The sequence below is a fragment of the Anomaloglossus baeobatrachus genome, chromosome 4 (assembly GCF_048569485.1).
Source record: "Anomaloglossus baeobatrachus isolate aAnoBae1 chromosome 4, aAnoBae1.hap1, whole genome shotgun sequence".
NCBI lineage: Eukaryota > Metazoa > Chordata > Amphibia > Anura > Aromobatidae > Anomaloglossus > Anomaloglossus baeobatrachus.
This window is the reverse complement of record NC_134356.1, coordinates 661,510,044-661,530,480: the sequence shown is the minus strand read 5'-3', so window position 1 is coordinate 661,530,480 and position 20,437 is coordinate 661,510,044. Positions and strand designations below refer to the sequence as shown.

General features: G+C 39.2%; 1 protein-coding gene across 7 annotated transcripts in view; it reads right to left on the bottom strand.

The window, feature by feature from the left end:
• The window catches only part of NFIX (nuclear factor I X), a 222,059-nt gene that overhangs the window by 13,503 nt on the left and 188,119 nt on the right, over positions 1-20,437 (bottom strand). For 6 of the 7 annotated variants that reach the window (XM_075346549.1, XM_075346550.1, XM_075346553.1 and 3 more), the window contains one exon: positions 12,736-12,827. The exons of the other annotated variant lie outside the window; for it this stretch is intronic. In XM_075346549.1, the coding sequence (XP_075202664.1) occupies positions 12,736-12,827 (92 nt within the window). The remainder of the gene's footprint in view (positions 1-12,735; positions 12,828-20,437) is intronic. 7 annotated transcript variants of the gene reach the window in all.

Sequence of the window (20,437 nt, the reverse complement as noted above, 5' to 3'; positions counted from 1 at the left end):
CATTTTAGACTCGCTTGTAACAGGGTTGGTGCCTTAGGATTGGAGGATTGCTGATGTGGTACCGATATTTAAGAAAGGTAAGAGGGTAGATCCAGGCAACTACCGTCCAGTAAGCCTGACATCAGTAGTATGAACAGTTTTTGAGGGCATTTTAAGGGATGACATACAAAAATATATTGCAGAAAATAATTTAATAACTGACAAACAGCATGGATTCATGAAAGATAAGTCGTGTGTAACCAACCTGTTGGGGTTCTATAAAGGGGTAAGTGCAAATCTGGATATTGATAATGCAGCTGATGTGATTTATTTGGACTTTGCAAAGGCATTTGCTACTGTACCACATAATAGCCTTATACTGAAGCTCCAGAAGCAAGGAATAGGGGAAACTATATGCAACTGGGTAAGGAATTGGCTAAAAGATAGGAAACAAAGAGTAGTCATAAATGGTACATTCTCTAAATGGGCTATAGTCAGCAGTGGGGTGCCGCAGGGATCTGTGCTAGGACCGATTCTTTTTAATCTCTTTATTAATTACCTTGTAGATGGGATTGATAGTAAAGTGTCAGTCTTTGATGATGACACCAAACTATGTAGGATATTAAAAACCGACCTAGATAGTACAATATTACAAAAAGATCTGGATAAGATGTCAGAATGGGCAGATACTTGGCAAATGAGATTTAATGTTGATAAATGTAAAGTAATGCACCTAGAATGGAGTAATCCTATAACTGCGTATACATTAAATGGACGTAAACTCAGGACTACAGAACAGGAGAAGGACTTTGGTATTCTCATTACAAATAAGCTGAGCAGCAGCACTCAATGTCAAGCAGCAGCTGCTAAAGCAAACAAGATTTTAGGGTGTATAAAAAGAGAGATCAGATCCCGTGATCCCAACGTATTGTTACCTCTCTATAAATCACTTGTAAGGCCACATTCCACATTTTAAAAAGGACATTCAGAAGTTAGTTTCAGTTCAAAGGCGCACAACTAGACTACTACAAGGAATGGAGGCCGCACATATGACAGGTTGAAAAAGTTAGATATGTTTAGCTTAGAAAAAAGACGTCTCAGAGGAGATCTCATTTATTTGTATAAATACATGTGTGGTCAATATAAAGGACTGACACATGACTTATTTCTTCCAAAGACAATACTAAGGACCAGGGGGCATACACTGCGAGTGGAAGAAAAGCGATTCCGACAGCTAAATAGGAAAGGGTTCTTTACAGTTAGAGCTGTCAGACTGTTGAATGCCGACCACAAGAGGTAGTAATGGCAGATACTATAACAGCTTTTAAAAAAGGGCTGGATGATTTCCTCAGTTATAAATGACTTAGTGACCAAATGTAGAACTGCTGGAGGAAGGTTGAACTAGATGAACCTAGGTCTTTTTTCAACCTAAGTAACTATGTAACTATGTAACTATGTATCATCATCGGGCTTTGATTACTATGACTGTTATGAGCATGCATTATTATATGTGCAAAGATCACTGTGCAAGGAGGGGATGAGGTGAGTTATACTCATTAACAGTTTTTCCTGTGTCGTCTCTTTTTCCGCTGTGTTTGCAATGTACATTCTCTGTATGGAACACCTTAAAGAATCCCTAAGTCCTCATTCACCAAATGAATATCCTCTGGCTAGTTTATATTGAGTTTACCTTTTGTTTGCTGTATGAAACAATGAAACATCACCATTCCTTACAGAGGCAAAGAGTAAAAAAAGCATGGTATACAATGTGGTAGAATTTCTCTTTAAGAAGGTGATCATATGAGTGTGTAGAAGCTACCATTCTGACAAGACCGTTAATGAAATTTCTTCCCTCCAAATATTTTTCAATCTATCCCTCCTCTGACATTAACATCACCACAAAAACTGTTCCCCTCCTTAAAGCTCTATGTGTTTCCATGACCGAGCAGCTGCATGCAGCCTTACATCACCAAGCACAATGCCGAGTGTTGGATGGAGAGGTGTAAAGCTGCCACCACTGAGCTCTGCAGACTCCAGACCTCCTCTGGTAACGTCAGCACAAACACTGCACCCACCAGGAGCTTCCCGGCCCTCTTTTTTAACATCATTGTCTGACCTCATAAATGCTCTTCTGGAGGAAGAAGCAAAATTTCCCCCAGACACAAAAATCTTATTGAAAACCTTCAAAGAGGAATGAAAGCTGTTAAAAGCTGCAGCTGTGATTTATAGAGGGCATTTTAAAAGATGACATGAAACTATATCTTAGAGAGAATATTATAACTGACAACCAGCATGGATTCATGAACGTTAAGTCGTGTTTAACCAACCAACAGGAGGCAAGTGCAAATCTGGATATTGGCAATGCAGCTGATATGATTTATTTGGACTTTGCAAAGGCATTTGATTCTGTGCCACATAACAGTCTTGTAATGAAGCTCCAGAACCAAGGACTAGGGGAAACTATAAGCAGATGGGTAAGGAATTGGCTAAAACATAGGAAAGAAAGAGTAGTCATAAATAGTACATTCTCTAATTGGGCTATAGTCCAATTCTTTTTGATGTCTTTATTAATGACATTGTGGATGGGATTGAGAGTAAAGTTTCAGTCTTTACTGACGACACCAAACTATGTAGGATATTAAAAGGACTTTGATAATACAATGTTACAAAACTATCTGGATGTCAGAATTGGCAGACACTTGGCAAATGAGATTTATTGTTGATAAATGTAAACTAATGCACCTAGGACGGAGTAATCCTATAACTGCGTATACATTAAATGGAAGTAAACTAGGGACTACAGAACAGGAAAAATACTTGGGGATTCTGGTTACAAGTAAGCTGAGCACCAGCACTCAATGTCAGGCAGCAGCTGCAAAAGAAAACAAGATTTTAAGGTGTATAAAAATAGAGATTAGATCCCGTGATCCCAACGTATTTTCATTTCAAAAGCGGCAACTAGATTATTGCAAGGAAGGGAGGCCGTCCATATGATGAGAGGTTGAAAAAGTTGGATTTGTTTAGCGAAGAAAAAAGACATCTTAGAGGAGATCTCATGTATATGTATAAATGCATGTGTGGTCAATATAAAGGACTGGCACATGATTTATTCCTTTCAAAGACAATACTAAGGACCAGGGGGCACTCACTGCGAGTGGAAGAAAGGCGATTCCAGCAGATAAATAGGAAAGGGTTCTTTACAGTTAGCGCAGTCAGACTGTGGAATGCCCTACCGCAAGAGATAGTAATGTCAGACACTGTAACAAAAGGACAGGATGATTTCCACAGTACACATAACATTGTCGGTTATAAATGATTTAATGACAAAATGTAAAATTGGTGGAGGAAGGTTGAACTAGATGGACCTAATTATTTTTTTAAACCTACGTAACTAACTTAAGTATCAATTCCATATGAATGAACATTTTATCACTAATATCACTATGTACATCTACATATTTGTACATAACAACGATAATTATGCCTGCACTTATGGACCCAAAGGTAAGAGCATTAATTTATCTGTTTTACTAACAAATAAGTGTCTTGGCAGGTATGAAGATAAATAAAATGTACAAAACACTTAAAGCAGGTAAGGCAACATCTTTTATCTGTGTTACAATGTAGGGTCAACATGACATTAAGAAGCTGTATTAAGATGTAACTTCGGTTTTATAAGAGACTATAGCATCTCGGTAAATAAAATAGTTGGTTTATATGAAGGCAGCAAAATCACTCCTCAATGTATGATTTTGGTCAAAGTAAACTACCTCCTAACCCGAAAATAAGCCCTAGCATGATGTCACATAATTTGTTAATTAATTAATTCATGCTTGAAATATAAGCCCACTCAAAAAAAAAAGCTCTAGTTACAGTCAGGGCTGGTGTTGGGGGGGGGCCTCAAACTGCAATTTCTCAGGGCCCCCACTCTTTTAGCGAACCCAACATTTGTATTCCGGGGTTAGTATTGTTTAAGGACCTTTAATGACTTCATAGTCATGTGACCAAAGGTCTCATAATTGTAGGAGTCTAAAAGAGCTGAACAGGAGACAGGCTGGTATGCAGGATTGTCTTTATGGAGAAGGGAAAGCAAACTGGGCAATTTCACAGGGCCCCCACTCTCCTAGGGGCCCCAGCATTTATATTCTGATGAGAAGCTTTGTGACACTGTGTCATGTGACTAAAGGTCTCTTAAATGCAGGAGTCTAAAGCTGAACAGGAGACTGGCTGTTATGTATGTGTTACACAGAGGGTTTGGAGAGTTTTGTTCATGTTCCAGAATGCGAAATTACTATATTTTAACAAATGTTGATTTTTTTTTTGTTCAAGAATAAATGTGGAATGCTGTTCATGGAAAAAAAATAAGACACACCTGAAATTAAGCCATAGCCTATCTTTCGGAGCAAAAATTAATACAAGAACCTTTGTTGTTTTTGGAGAAACACCGTATCTTCCTCACATTTTCACTGTATTGTAAACAGAGACCATCAGTGGACTAGGAATTTGACTCACATGGGTTATCCTACCTTCTCAAAAAAATGAATATTTAGAAGTGTTTCCTGCTCTAAATGATAGACGTAGGAGCACTATAAAACACCAGCCACATTTTTTGTATCCATTACTCATTGAACATATATGTCTGAAGATTTACATTTTTTTAACACTAAAAGTCCCAGAAATTTCGAGCTCCAAAGGGTTCCAGTGGTAGAAATTTTAAATAACCCCTCTCTGGGACTTCTAGTGTTAAACTGAAGTGTATGTTTGCTACTTTAGAATATATAAAATGAATTCACATATACAGTTGAAGAATTTTTCTAAATACAGTGCCTACAAGTAGTATTCAACCCCCTGCAGATTTAGCAGGTTTACACATTCGGAATTAACTTGGCATTGTGACATTTGGACTGTAGATCAGCCTGGAAGTGTGAAATGCACTGCAGCAAAAAAGAATGTTATTTCTTTTTTTATTTTTTTTTTAAATTGTGAAAAGTTTATTCAGAAGGTCTTTTATTATTCAACCCCTAAAACCACAAGAATTCTGTTTGGTTCCCCTAAAGTATTAAGAAGTATTTCAGGCACAAAGAACAATGAGCTTCACATGTTTGGATTAATTATCTCTTTTACCAGCCTTTTCTGACTAATTAAGACCCTCCCCAAACTTGTGAACAGCACTCATACTTGGTCAACATGGGAAAGACAAAGGAGCATTCCAAGGCCATCAGAGACAAGATCGTGGAGGGTCATAAGGCTGGCAAGGGGTACAAAACCCTTTCCAAGGAGTTGGGCCTACCTGTCTCCACTGTTGGGAGCATCATCCGGAAGTGGAAGGCTTATGGAACTACTGTTAGCCTTCTACGGCCTGGACAGCCTTTGAAGGTTTCCACCCGTGCCGAGGCCAGGCTTGTCCGAAGAGTCAAGGCTAACCCAAGGACAACAAGGAAGGAGCTCCGGGAAGATCTCATGGCAGTGGGGACATTGGTTTCAGTCAATACCATAAGTAACGTACTCCACCGCAATGGTCTCCGTTCCAGACGAGCCCGTAAGGTACCTTTACTTTCAAAGCGTCATGTCAAGGCTCGTCTACAGTTTGCTCATGATCACTTGGAGGACTCTGAGACAGACTGGTTCAAGGTTCTCTGGTCTGATGAGACCAAGATCGAGATCTTTGGTGCCAACCACACACGTGACGTTTGGAGACTGGATGGCACTGCATACGACCCCAAGAATACCATCCCTACAGTCAAGCATGGTGGTGGCAGCATCATGCTGTGGGGCTGTTTCTCAGCCAAGGGGCCTGGCCATCTGGTCCGCATCCATGGGAAGATGGATAGCACGGCCTACCTGGAGCTTTTGGCCAAGAACCTCCGCTCCTCCATCAAGGATCTTAAGATGGGTTGTCATTTCATCTTCCAACAAGACAACGACCCAAAGCACACAGCCAAGAAAACCAAGGCCTGGTTCAAGAGGGAAAAAATCAAGGTGTTGCAGTGGCCTAGTCAGTCTCCTGACCTTAACCCAATTGAAAACTTATGGAAGGAGCTCAAGATTAAAGTCCACATGAGACACCCAAAGAACCTAGATAACTTGGAGAAGATCTGCATGGAGGAGTGGGCCAAGATAACTCCAGAGACCTGTGCCGGCCTGATCAGGTCTTATAAAAGACGATTATTAGCTGTAATTGCAAACAAGGGTTATTCCACAAAATATTAAACCTAGGGGTTGAATAATAATTGACCCACACTTTTATGTTGAAAATTTATTAAATTTTAACTGAGCAACATAACTTGTTGGTTTGTAAGATTTATGCATCTGTTAATAAATCCTGCTCTTGTTTGAAGTTTGCAGGCTCTAACTTATTTGCATCTTATCAAACCTGCTAAATCTGCAGGGGGTTGAATACTACTTGTAGGCACTGTACATTTCTTATGTTATATCAGTTGTAAGTTACAGCCCGTTCCAGAGCTGCATTTAAAATTCTACGGACTTCAAAGCTGAGATCCAGTAGAATTTCTTTCTCGATCATTTTCCACAGAGCTCACTTTATTTTGGGAACTGCATCATGATTGATAAAAAAAACGAGAACAAATCTTCCCTACAATATAGGAGCTTAGCTAAGCTGTTCAAGGTCTGTTTGAACGTTTATTGACCGTTTCCAGTATCAAGCAGCAGAATCATGAATAGAGCTCTAGGGTATAATGAAAGCTGTAAATCAGAGTTGGTACAACGTAAGTAATGTATTTACAAAAAAAAAAGCTACATTTTGTAGAGGATATCTCTGTATATTGTAAAATGGTGTTGATATGTGCAAATTATTTTTAAAAACAGAATTTACAATATTTCATGGTATGTGAAAGTTCAAATTATTTATGAAATCTTTGCTTGTTAACCAACTTGACCATGTTTAAGAGTTTAGAGCCTTTTCTATGAAGAAATGATGTTTTACAGACCATTGAAAGTTGTAATCCACAAAGGGGGATTGTCGGCTTTACATTATTAATGCCATGTTTTTCATTAAGGTACTGGATTACAGATTATGCAGCATCCCTGTGTATGGAGTACATAAGCACTTTTCTTCATTGGATCTGCTCTAATTACTAAGTTACTGGAAACCCCACACCGCTTTCATTTGGGCACCATTGGGCACAGTTCTGTTTTGATGCAAAATGGATCCTAAAATGATGGATTTATATGTATGTGGTCCTCATGGTTTAGCCATATTTCCTAATACTGTATGTCAAGCTGCAAAAGTCTTGTTACCATACTCTTGAAATATTTGCAAAACCCAGAATCTTTCCATTTGTGATAATATCCAGTCCTCTGTAAAAGGACTTAAAAAAAACCAAAACTATTCAATGATTTATATTCCTACCCCTATCACATCCTCCACTTTTGTATATATAGTATACTCACGTCCCTGCATCTACACATCTTCTTTGCTTCTCTTCAGCCTCGGTCTTGATTCTCCGATACATCATAACATGGGCAGCTAAAGCCAGTACCATCCATGGGGACAGTGTGATAATTCCCTTCACTATAGTCTCCTAAATTAGATAATGTTTGTAAGGAGGTTTTTGCAAGCATCGCTGACTTTCATGGCGCATCAGGATCTAGGGAATCTTCAGATTCCGGCATTCTGCCTGCTAACGTCTCTAATGTCTGTGATCAGCGCAGGGTGACTTGGATGTCGACTCATGGACCTCTGTTCCTAGGTAGGCTACGAAAGAGTCTGCTTGTTAATCTCCTTTAATCACATGTTATGGGAAAGCCAGTCATATTCACTCACCTCATATATATGCTGGCTGGACACTTGCATTAGAGCTAGCTATAGCTTGATTATACTGGCCTAGACAGGTGGATTTATGCACTTTTATGTATATTTATGCACATGATATGTTATTGTGTGCAGTTGTGGAGTTAACCCTTGTTTCCTTTTTGTTGCTGCCTTCACTTTGTGCAATGTGACTGAGTTTCTGCTATCCCTGTCTGTCTCATCAGTGTTTCCATCACACTCCTGCCCCTTTCTTCCTTGGGGGAAGGGGGAAACAGATCAGCCTTACTCAGGAGTATAGCAAGGCATGGGACTCGAATCTCCACCATTAGGGATAATCATGACGACAATGATAGTCTAAGGTCCCCTAGCGTGAGGGACGGCATAGGAGCCACTTGTCCCTAGCTGCCCCACAGTCACATCGTGACAATAATTTAAAGCATATAGTCAGGGAGGGTGAATTGTCCTCTCCTTCATTTTAACTGTATTATAGGAGCTGTCTAATCATCAGCAGTATTTGTGATAGAAGGAAAAAATATCGGCACATCCACACAAATTATTTTATGCTGGATGTGCCGATATTTTTTCCTTTTATTCAAGATATAGTCCACCTGGCGGACTTCATATCGTTGCACTCCCTGGATGTGTGGTGACCTTTTCCATTGGGCGTGTCAAGCTTTCCTTCACCCGGTTTGTTGCGATATCTATGATAGTAGTTTCTGTTCCAACTGTAGAGATCTTTGGTGGAGTAATTGATGTAGTTTCATCATAAAGGCAGTTCTAGTCACTGTGATGTGGGCCCCCTTCAGAGAACATAAAGGCATCTATTTCTCAAAGGTTGGGGTCGTAACCATGAGATCACTTAACCACATTGAAGAGATATATAACATACATTTTCAGATAGGCAGAACAACTAAATTGGATTATACTAGCAAGTTTATGTGTACTAGGGGCCAAAGTCTGATGAAAATCTGACCCAAAACACTGAGGAAAGTCAGACTGTCTTTTGTGAAATAGAAAAATCACTGACTTTTTAATGAGCCCTAATACACACCTTGTAGGATTGTGATGTTTTACAAGACTAGACAATTTTTGTATTGAATATCATGATGAACAGTGATTAGTATTGTAGTGTATTGTAGAGAAAGGTATTGGGTACTGAATAAGTAGAATTTTCTTTCTTAAATAGTATATTGTAGATATCTAATACTGTATTAAATATTTGGTATAAAAAAAAAATGGCTCACTAAAGTGACTTTATTCTTGTAAGGCCATAAATTACTGACCTGCTACAAGCAATTAATTCTTTATTAAGAGTTGTATCACTAAGGCCTCTTTCACATGTCAGTGAGTCTGGTACGTATGTGACAGTTTTTATACATACTAGAATCACGGACATACGCAGTCCCATTAAAATCAATGGGTCTGCCCACACATCAGTGATTTTTCACTGACCGTGTCTCCATGCGGTGTACACGCGTGTCCGTGATTTCCGCACGGAGACAGTGTTTGTTTTTTTCTGGCCTCACTGATGTCCCACGGACCACACTATGGTGTGATCCGTGAAAAACGTACCAGAAAAACACATACATTGAAAATAAAAAGCTTTTTATACTCACCTTCTTCAGCGACGCTGTGTTTAGTCACTACTCTCTGCTGCTTCAAAGCCGGCTCGTTATTCTCATGCATCTGTATTTATGCACCGCACAGCCGATATGGAAGTAGCTGCAGCGGTGAGAGACATAGCGGCCGGACACAGAAGAGCAGGAGACACCACGGACAGCAGGAGCGGGGACAGGTGAGTTTACCTTCATGTGCTGTCACGGATCATTGATCACAGATAGCAAATGTAGAACTCACGTGTGCCTTGAACTACAGCACACAGGGGGACATATGCATTTTGAACACGTCAGTGAAAAATGTCTGTGTTTTTCACTGACGTGTGAAACAGGCCTAAGACAGCTATTTGCTCCTGTCTGCTACTATCAATAAGGAAAGCTGCATCTGTCAGTATTCACATAATGTATTGATATGAAGGGTTCAATACAATGGCTCTGATAGCTTATAAAAAGTGTCCATGGTGGAGCCCTCTTTGTCTCCATTCTACCTAATATGACAGTGTGTTTCTGAAATATAATTAGTTCTGTTAATTTTTAAAGTACTGTTTTTTTTTGTTTTATAAGACACACCCCAAATTTAGAATAGGTAAATAGGAAAAAATAGTTTTTAATGTTAAAATGAGGGTCCATCTTTCAATCCTAGTGTGTCTTATAATCAGGTGTCATCAGGTGTCAGTGGCAGTGGTGGAGTGGCTCAGGAGGGTCACAGGAGGCAGGGTCGGCGATGCTGCAGGCTCGAAGGAGGGGGTGTTGTGGCTCAGGATGATCAGTGGATGGAGGGTCATTGATACTGCGGGTTCGGGGGTGTCATGGCGGCAACCGCCCTTGATCTGCCGGCAGACTGCAGACTCAAATTGTCCGCGGTTGGAGAAATTGACTTCAAGAAAATGGCCGTGGAGGCGGCACGTGCGCAGATAGGACTCTGCGGCCATATTTTTAAAGTCCATCCCGTCAATCTGCATACGCACCGTCTCCACGGATAATTTCTTGAAGTCCATCACGTCAACAGTGGGCGATTCAATGGAGCCTGCAGACTGCTGTCAGATCAATGGCACCCACCGCATTGCCGACCCTCTGTCCTGTCACCCTCCTGAGCCGCTCTACTGCAGTGACACCCCCTCCTTCGTGCCCTCACTATAACCGACCCTGCCTGCTGTGACCCAAGTCCACCACTGCCGCTTCGGTAAGCCATATCCGAATTATAAGACGCACCCCCATATTACCCCCAGTTTTGGGGGAAAAAGTGCGTCTTATAATCCGGAAAATACAGTAACTTATTATTTTGTGATCGTATATAGAAGTGTTAGGTTAATATACAACAAATCTTTTTGGAAAGATTAGGCTCTGTATTTAGCCATGATATTATAGATAAGAATCTGGTATATATTAGATACTTTTCAGTGAAGAATATGGAGTTTTTTGGGGATGATGAGACTTGGACCTGAGGGGGTCATTTGTTTAGTAAATCTCTTTATGCACTCTAAAATAGTATTCAGGATGCCTTAGGGGGTGTGGCAGGCAGACAGAATTTATTCATTTTTAGAAAAGCAGGCGATTTAACATTCAGTGTCAGAAAGGCACATCTGAGACCCCTAAAAATGTGTATAATTGATTTGTAGAGAATGATAATCCTATAACAAAATGGTGTTAAAAGGAGGTTATTCTACCAACCTTTCTACGTATGCTCCGGGAGTCTCCAATAAATTATGTAGAGGATGTGAACCCTTGGGTAGTTAGTACACACCTGGTGGACCTGACCAATAGGTAAAACACCATGGAAGGAAGTGATTAAATTAATAACTGGGGCAATAGGCCAGGGGGTCTCGCTGACACCCACAGTGCTACTACTTGGAGATGAACTATCGGGGATCAATAATAAAACATATCGCCTCTCAGCTTTATTACAATGGCAACAAAAATTCATATCGTGAATCAGTGGAAATCCCCATTCTTATGTCTTGCGTCTGTTAAAAATCACATTAATCTAATTATGTTGTATGATAAAATAGAAGCTACTAGAAGTGACAAACTAGAGCAGTATCTAACAATATGGGATCATTGGATCAAAAGTAATACTAACCCAGTTTTCTCCAGAGTATTATATTATCTCTCTCAATATAATGGGGTATTAGTCCTTTTATCAGATTGATTGGTTTCAGATCACTGTGGATAACTATCCTTATAAAATCTATATAGCTTATTACAGAAATGTGATATCATATGGTCTTTATATACCCTTCTTCCTTACCCTGTTTTAATTTTCCCTCTGTTCTCCCCTTATTGCTTTTATTTTTCCTATATTTCTATAACTAGATAACTACTGACTCTAGAATTATTACAAAATTGATCATTATTGCTGAGCCCCCTTCGTGGTGATCAATAACATTAATATTTCATGTATGTTGCTTATGTTACAAGTTATTTATAATAAATCTTTGTTGAAACTACAAGGAGGTTATTCAATCTTAGGATAAGGAAGATGGTTGTAATTTCTGTATACATGTAAATATAATGATCACTATATTGTATTAGTGCAGGTCATGGGACACAGGGCTTTGTGGGAATTGTAGTTATATTGTCCAGAAATGCAAAGACATCCACGATCTAATGTTAACCAGCAAAGGATAAGAATAATTAATATTTCTATGGTAATAGAAAAATATATTTGTATATCAGTAGATAGAAAACATAAAATTTAGATACCTTTAATGGTGAACTGAAAAAATGGTGACAGAGCAAACTTTCGAGACTACCTAAGTCTCTTCATTGGGCTCGGTGCTAGTGCCATTGATTCCGGCTTATCGGAGTTTATTTTAGCAGTCACATTGAGTATAGAAAGCAATATTTTTCCAATGTTATTACTGATAAAAGTCAAAATTGTAGTTTTTTTTTAATCATATTTATATATACACAAGTATATAATGCATGAATGATATTTGTAACATCGGGAATGATTTCGCATGCTGGCTAGATAGGGGAGCAAATTTTACATACTGAGATGAAATGTAATAAGGATAGCTGGGATTAGTTATTTTGTATATTATAGAACAGGCATTGCTGTGATTAGTTTATATTACAAATTATTTGTTGGCACACAGTGAATGGGGCTCGTGCATTATCGATTTTACAGAAATTAGTCGTCAATGTATTTCAGACTAGACATGATTTATAGTGTATTAAAGATTAGGGAGAGCAGATATTAGTTATTGATATGTATTACAGATTAGGGACTGGTTCATTCCATAGTTGGGAGAGCTGTGATTAGTAAATGGTTTAATACAGGTAGGTTACGGGGAGGCGTATAAAGCAAAAGGAAGAGTTATGTTTAGTAAGTGGTGAATTACATATTAGGGAATATCTCTGACTTACTTGAGACTGCTGGGGGAGGTTCAGAAAGTTGCTGTCTCGTGATCCAATTGTGACAAACCTGTTGGACCCGGCGGGGGAAGGCGCTGAGAATGCTACACAACACAATACAGCAACACAATGACACAGCGACACAATGGGATGATGCAAAACAATGGGAGAGCACAATGAAAAAAAAACAGACAGTAACAAAAAAAAGCCAAGACGGTAGCAACAAAATCATGCAATGCAGTAACGCAATACAGCCACAAAACAAATGTGTGAAGACAGATGGTAATGCAATTACACACAATGTAACACACAATGACAGATACATTGTAACACATGCGCACACAATCAGAACACATGGGGAAAAAGAGAGAGAAAGAGATAAGCAATCAGACACAAAACTAATACATCACAACTCCCCCTACACAAACACACACATATCTAAATGCACACCTAACACGCGTGTATACAATTACTAGTGCGTTCCTGGTGTGTGTCCCGCTAGGCAGGCTATACGTGGTGTATTCCTAAGGCATTTCACAATTCAACACAACCTAACCTAAGCTGTCTCATCAACAATATAAACTACATTAATTTTCTATCCTCTATATAAATTGTGTTAATCTTTTTTTTTTCTTACTCCTGCCATATATAATTAAGTTATTGTTAAATCTAGCATGGTTTTCTAAAACCACCAATCAAAGCTACCAATCAGAACTTTCTGGCATAGTCTTTCAATTTATGCCCAACATCTGATTAGTTGTATTACAATATATAGCACTAGGTTTGCTCTTTCAAAAGGGCATCATTTCTCCCTGTAATGTTTCGGTGTTTTTTTATTGCTTTATCTTGACCGCTGTTGCCCTGGTTTCTCTACTAGATACATGTTTACTTCGTCCCTTTTAATGCAGTTTACAAAAATTTCTAGAGTGCTCTACAAAGCTCAAGGCCCAGCCATCAATAACTTTTATATATTAATTCCTTAAGAAGACTGAAGAACTAATAATAGAGGGTAGATACATAACTATGTGTTTAGAGTCACCTATACCAGCAACAAAATTCCGGACAGTCACTTTTTGGCCAGGATCCCCAATTAGTGAATGAAATCTGACAATAATCAGACTACTCACAGTATATAATTTAGTTATCATTTTTACATCAAGTTTAAATTTCCACTTTTTTTGTTTGGGCGTGTATTTTTTTTATTTCATAAATGCTACATTGCTTATCTTATACTGATCCCAAGTTACCTCCTGTATTATACTCCAGAGCTGCACTCACTATTCTGCTGGTGCAGTCACTTTGTACATACATTACTTATCCTGTACTGAGCCTGAGTTTCATCCAGTATTTATACTCCAGAGCTTCACTCAATATTTTGTTGTTAAGTACGTTACTTGAGTTTAACTGCTGCAATGACAACTAATAATTTCTTGGATCAGCATTGATATTATAATTAGAGATGAATGAACCTGCATTCTCGAGGCTCGGGGTTCAGGCTTGGAAAATGACGTGAAAATCCCTGTGGTGAGTATCGCGCTGTGCTCTTGTCTGAGTAATGCGCAGCATTGTGCATGCTGCGGGAAGTGTGTGATCGGCTCAAATTTGACTTACATCCTGCGTTACATCCTGTGTTTTAAGATGTTTTGTTCACGGAAAAAAATAAAAAAAAAACCAACTGCCCGCCGACCTCCGGAATTGTTTTGCTGTGGGATAAAAGCAAAACACTTCCGGAGGTGGGTGAGTGGTGCTTTTCTTTTTACATTTTTCTGTGAACAAACATCTTAGAACTCACAATATAAGTCAAATTTGAGCAAATCACACACTTCTTGCAGCACGCACAATGTTGCGCATCACTCAGACACCAGCACAGCGCGATACTCACCACAGGAATTTTCACGTCATTTTCCAAGCCAGAACCCCGAACCTCAAGATTGAAGGTTCGATCATCTCTAATTGCAATATCCAGTCGAAAGTAAACAAATTTTTAATATTAATGAAAAATGTGGATCTCCCAAACCAATGAATCTGATTGAATGACAGATTCACATTTATGTAAATAAGAAGCTGGGATGTTTCTATACATTTACAGGCGTTTATGAGGTCACGTCTGTGAAATGCTGTCGAATTTGTGATTTACATACAGTCGAAACCAGAAGTCTACATATATTATCTAAAAAGACACATCTACAGGTTTCTCTCTGATAGGAAATCAGAATAAACCTTTCCTGTTTTAGGTAAATTAGGAACCAAAATTATTTATATTTGCCAAATGCCAGGATAATGAGACACAGAGAATGTTTTAAGGCATTTTTATTACATTCTGGAAAGTAAAAATGTACATACATTTCATAAGTATTTGGTAGCATTACCCATACACTGTATGACTTGGGTGAAACGTTTTGGATCTCCTTCCACAAGCTTCTCACAATAGCTGGTAGGAATTTGGGCCGATTGCTCGTGACAGAACTGGTGTAACTGAGCAATGTTTGTAGGTCGTCTTGCTTGCACCGGCCTTTCCAGCTTTGCCCATAAATTTTCAATAGGATTTAGATCAGGGTGTTGCAATGGCCTAAAGCTTTAAGTTTTTAGCTGATGTCTTGAGATGTTGCTTCAGTATTGCCACATAATAATGATGCTGTCATTCCCTTGCTTTACAGTTGGGATGGTGTTCTTAGGTTTCAAAGCTTCTCACTTTTTCCTCCAAACGTAACAATGGTCATTACCAGCTTTGTCCTCACCTATTGTACTCTCACCCATTCCCTGTAGACTGTGAGCCCTCGCGGGCAGAGTCCTCTCTCCTCCTGTACCAGTCTGTTTTGTACTATTAATGATTGTTGTACTAGTTGTTATGTATACCCTTTTTCACTTGTAAAGCGCCATGGAATTAATGGCGCTATGATAATAAATAATCAATAAAATGATATCCAAACAGTTCAATTTTAGTTTTGTCGGACCACAACATGTCTTAAAAAATTAAGGTATTTGTTCCTGTGTGGATTTGGAAACATTAATCTGTCTTTTTTTGTTTCTTTTGGAGTAATGGCTTCTTCCTGGCAGAGTGGCCTTTCAGTCCATGTTGATACAGTACTCTGTGGATAATGAGACAATCTTACCAGCTTCCGCCAGCATCTTCACAAGGTCTTTTCCGTTTGTTCTTGGGTTGATATGCACATATCTGACCAAAGCATGTTCATCTGTGGTACACAGAACCCATCTCCTTCCTGAGCGGAATGATTGCTGGACATTCCCATCTTGTTTGTACTTGTGTATAATTGTTTGTACAGATGAATGAGGCACCTTCAGGTATCTGGAAATTGCACCCAAGGATGAATCAGACTTGTGCAAGTCCACAATTCTCTTCCTGAAATCTTGGCTGATTTCTTTTGACTTTTTCATGATGCTACACAAAAAAGCAGTGTATTTCAGGTGTGCATTACAATACATCCACAGGTGTGTCTCTAATTAACTCAGATGTTGGCAATAAGCCTATCATAAGCTTCCAAAGACATGACCTCATCATCTGGGCTGTCCCATATTATTTCAAGGCATAGTACTCTTTGTGTGTGTAAAATTTTGACTTAGCAGAAAGTAATAAAAATGCCTTAAAACATTCTCTTGCTGTCATTCTATCATTTGTTAAATATAACTAATTTTGGTTCCTAATAAACCTAAAACGGGAAAGGTTTATTCTCATTTCATGTCAGATAGTGAGAAAAACATGCAGATGTGTCTTTTTAGATAGTGGAGTGAAACTTCTGGTTTCAACTGTAAACTATACTCTTATTATTTAGATGCAATTGAAAAATGGCCATCTCTAATAAAAAAGAAACGAGCAATGTTTTCCCTTGCGTAGATTGTCAGCCCTTCTGAGATGGCTATAAATAGTATTTTTTCTTTTAAATCTCTTAAATCTAATTTTTTTGCAGGGTTGGAGTAATTCATCAAAGCTTTTTCACCAGATTCCTGGATTAAACTACTTGGAAAAGTTGTAATTTTCTTCTGCAAACAAAAAAAAATGTATCTTTTGATATTTTTTTGCAATTTTTACCCATTTCCAACAAAGTGAGCACAGACGGGTGTGAAGTGACAGCCGTGGCAAGCCCCGCTTGTGAAATTCATGACAAGAGATGGAGTTCGTTATACCACAAATTTTACTCTAGCAGAAAACTGGAGTAAGATTTGTGGCAAGGTGCTCAGACAGACGGACACCACTTTGCACCCCGCCTGATACATTAAGGGACAAGCGTGTCTTAATGAATTGGGAGCTACACACTCCATTTTGGCCCCTCATCTAAAAACCAACGTGAAAAACCTAATGAATCGCCCCCTTTGTTTTTAAAAATATTGTCCATTACTTTTACATTGATAGCCTATCTTTAGGATAAGTCATCAGTGCCTGATTGGCCGGGGGTCTGACACCCAGTACCGCCGCTGATCAGCTGTCCTTGTGCTGGCAGCAGGCAGCCAAAAAGGCTCAGTTCCGGAGCTGCCCCATCAACTAATAGTGGTGGCGGCCGGGTACTGTACAACCGTCTCCTATTGATTTGAATGGCAAATGGATGTGCAATACCCAGCTTCGGACGATATCAAAAGACAGGACAGCTCCGGAACTGAGCCTTTTCGTCTGCCTGCTTCCCTGGCCATCACTGAGAGCAGCTGATCAGTGCATGTGCCGGGTGACTCTGGCCAATCACATATTGATAACCTATCCCAGGGATAGGCCATCAATGTAAAAGTAGTGGACAATCTCTTTAAGGCTAAGTTACCACAAAGAATATTTGGTGTGTTTTTGATGCTGCGTAATTTTGCTGCACAAAACTGCAGCATCTTAGGCTATGGGCAAACACTAAGTATTTGGTTGCAGAAATTTCTGCACCAAATCTGCATCTCTTAGCACAAAAATGCACATTTTTTTTTGTTTTTAACTTCTTTTAAGTTAAGGTTTAATTATTTATATAAATGTATTTAGATCTGAAATCCAAGCCTAAAGCATGTATTTACAGGAACTGTAGCTTTGATGTTCAAAACTAGGGCTCCACTACAACATTTGGTCACCCGAGAGTCGGGGTAACCTTGCTACTCTACGCAAGTACACGGTCTACAATGTTTTCCTATGTAAGAAAGAGTCAAAAACATCTTCCAATGGCGGTAACATTCACTGACAAACTAACGACACTGGAAAACTAGTTTTAGTTACATAAATTATAATTTGCTAGTTAATACTTAAAAAAGATCCACTTTTATAGAGCAAGAATCCCCATTTATGACATTCCAATCCCATTCCATGACATTGTACAGTGGATGTATTTATAAGACAACTATTCTTTAAATACATATGTGCTGTTTATTCCCCGAGACTGCTACGCAGTATGCTTGGCTTTCTTCGCCAGTCCCTTAGAAAATAAAATGGAGCTGCAGTCTGGTATGATCACTGCTGCGCTATTCTGACAGGGATTACGTCGGTCACCCAACGGTCAGAGTCCCCCAATATATGCTACTATCTATCCTATGGATTAAGTGATTAATAGTCACTGATTACTTCTTTTCGCTGGATAACCCCCTTATGCCTCTTAATGAATTTGGTGTTTCTTTCGGCTGTCGTGCACCCCAGGTAGAAATATAGTCCAATCATTGACATTGCACAACTTTAGTTTTAAACAGTGAATGGACTTTATTATTATAAAACCAGAGACCGTCTTTAGGATTTTATGGCTTTAGGACAAAAACAATGTGGAAGATCTATAAAGGCTTGCGTTTCTTTTAATAGTCTAAAGTAAAATGTGCCAAATTTATTAGGTCTGTCTTTAGGCTAGAAAAGTAAATGTATGCATACAATGAGCAGGCGTGATTTGCACTGATTTTTGTGCCCCTTTCTGTCAATAAACGTATTGGAGCTGTGCTGGACATGCCACCAAACTTTCTAAACATCTTTAAAATTGTATTGCAAAAGTAATTATAAATTCCTCTTAATGTTTTGACAACTGAATCTCATTGATCAAAAATGCCCATAAGAAAACCTTTCTTTGTTGCCTAGAGCAAGCAACTTTGGACATTAGGACAGTTTTCAGTTTTTCCCCCCAGAGCAGTTTAGGAAGAGAAAGCGGTTTTGTCTGGGCAAAAATGGGAACAGATTTACAATTAGAATGTTTTCATAAAAGAAGCCTTGTGTTTTCAGTTTGCCCTGATTGGCAATGCTACTGCATATGTCATAAAGCTTTAAATAGAAGTAGTGCAGTGTTTGAATTATTCTACCAGGTTTACAAATTTGTCTTCTAGTTGGCAAATTAATTTGACTAAAAAAAGTGTTTAAAAAATGTTTGCAATAATATTATTGTTCCAAGTGTATTACTTTTTTTTATAAGACCAATGCTCTAATTAAATATTGCATTTCTGACATTTAGAATGGTAATTAGATCTCACCCCTAATGAATTAAATGTCTTTTTAAGTTACTGTATTTTTCGTTTTATAAGACGCACCCCAAATTTAGAGGAGGAAAATAGGAAAAAATAGTATTAATTAAAATGAGGGTCCGTCTTACAATCCTAGTGCGTCTTATAATATCTCATCAGGGGGAAGCGGCTGTGGTGGAGTGGATCAGGAGGGTCACAGGACAAAGAGTTAGTGATACTGCGGGCTCAGAGGAGGGGGTGTCGCTGCTCAGGAGGGTCAGTGGACGTAGGTCCGGCCATACTGTGGGCTTGGGGGTGTCGCGGTGGCAGGCGCCATTGATCTGCCGGCGGACTGCGGGCTCCATTGAATTTCCCGTGGATGACGAGATTGACTTCAAGAAAATGGCGGCCTTACGTGTGCAAATAGGACTCTGTGGCCATTTTCTTGAAGTCTACTGCGTTCATCTGCACGTGCGCCGTCTTCGCAGCCATTTTCTTGAAGTCCATCGCTTACATCATGGATGATTTCAATGGAGCCCGCTGTCAGATCATTGATGCCCGCCGCATCACTCACCCTCCATCCTGTGACCCTCCTGAGCCGCTCCACTGTAGTGACACCCCTTGCTCCGAACTCTGAGTGTCGTCGATCCTGTCTCCTGTGACCCTCCTCCACCACCGCCGCTCCGGTAAGCCATATCCGGATTATAAGACGCACCCCCATTTTACCCCCAGTTTTTTGGGAAAAAAGTGTGTTTTATAATCCAGAAAATACGGTAACAAGGTATTCTCAACTTCGAAAGTTATTCCCTATCTGGGTATCTGACGACTGGAACTCCCACTGATGCAAAGAACTAGGTCTCTGAAGAGCCTTGAATTAATAAAGCGGTGTTTGATCATGCTCACTGCCGCTCCATTCATTCTTATTGGACTGCCGAAGACCAGCTGAGCATAGTATTCAGCTATCCCTGGTGATCCCAAGGATAGATAGGACAAGAATATCTTTTTAATCAAGGCAATCTCATTTTAGTATAAAGACCGACCAGATAAAATGTATATAAGGCATATGGTAAAGAAGTTGAAAGCATTTTTTTTACTTTTATGCTGACATAAAATATGTTATAAAGCCAAGGTTTTAGGCTTTTAGACTACTGAAACTAATGTCCACAAAGTGGTTTAATGGATTACTTTTAGTGGAACTGAATGAAAAAGTTATCTGAATGTACTAATCTGTATACATAAATTTTGAAATATATCTGCTACTAAATCCGACTTAGGATAGGACTACTACACGACAACATGTGTCGCACTACAATCAAATCGCAGT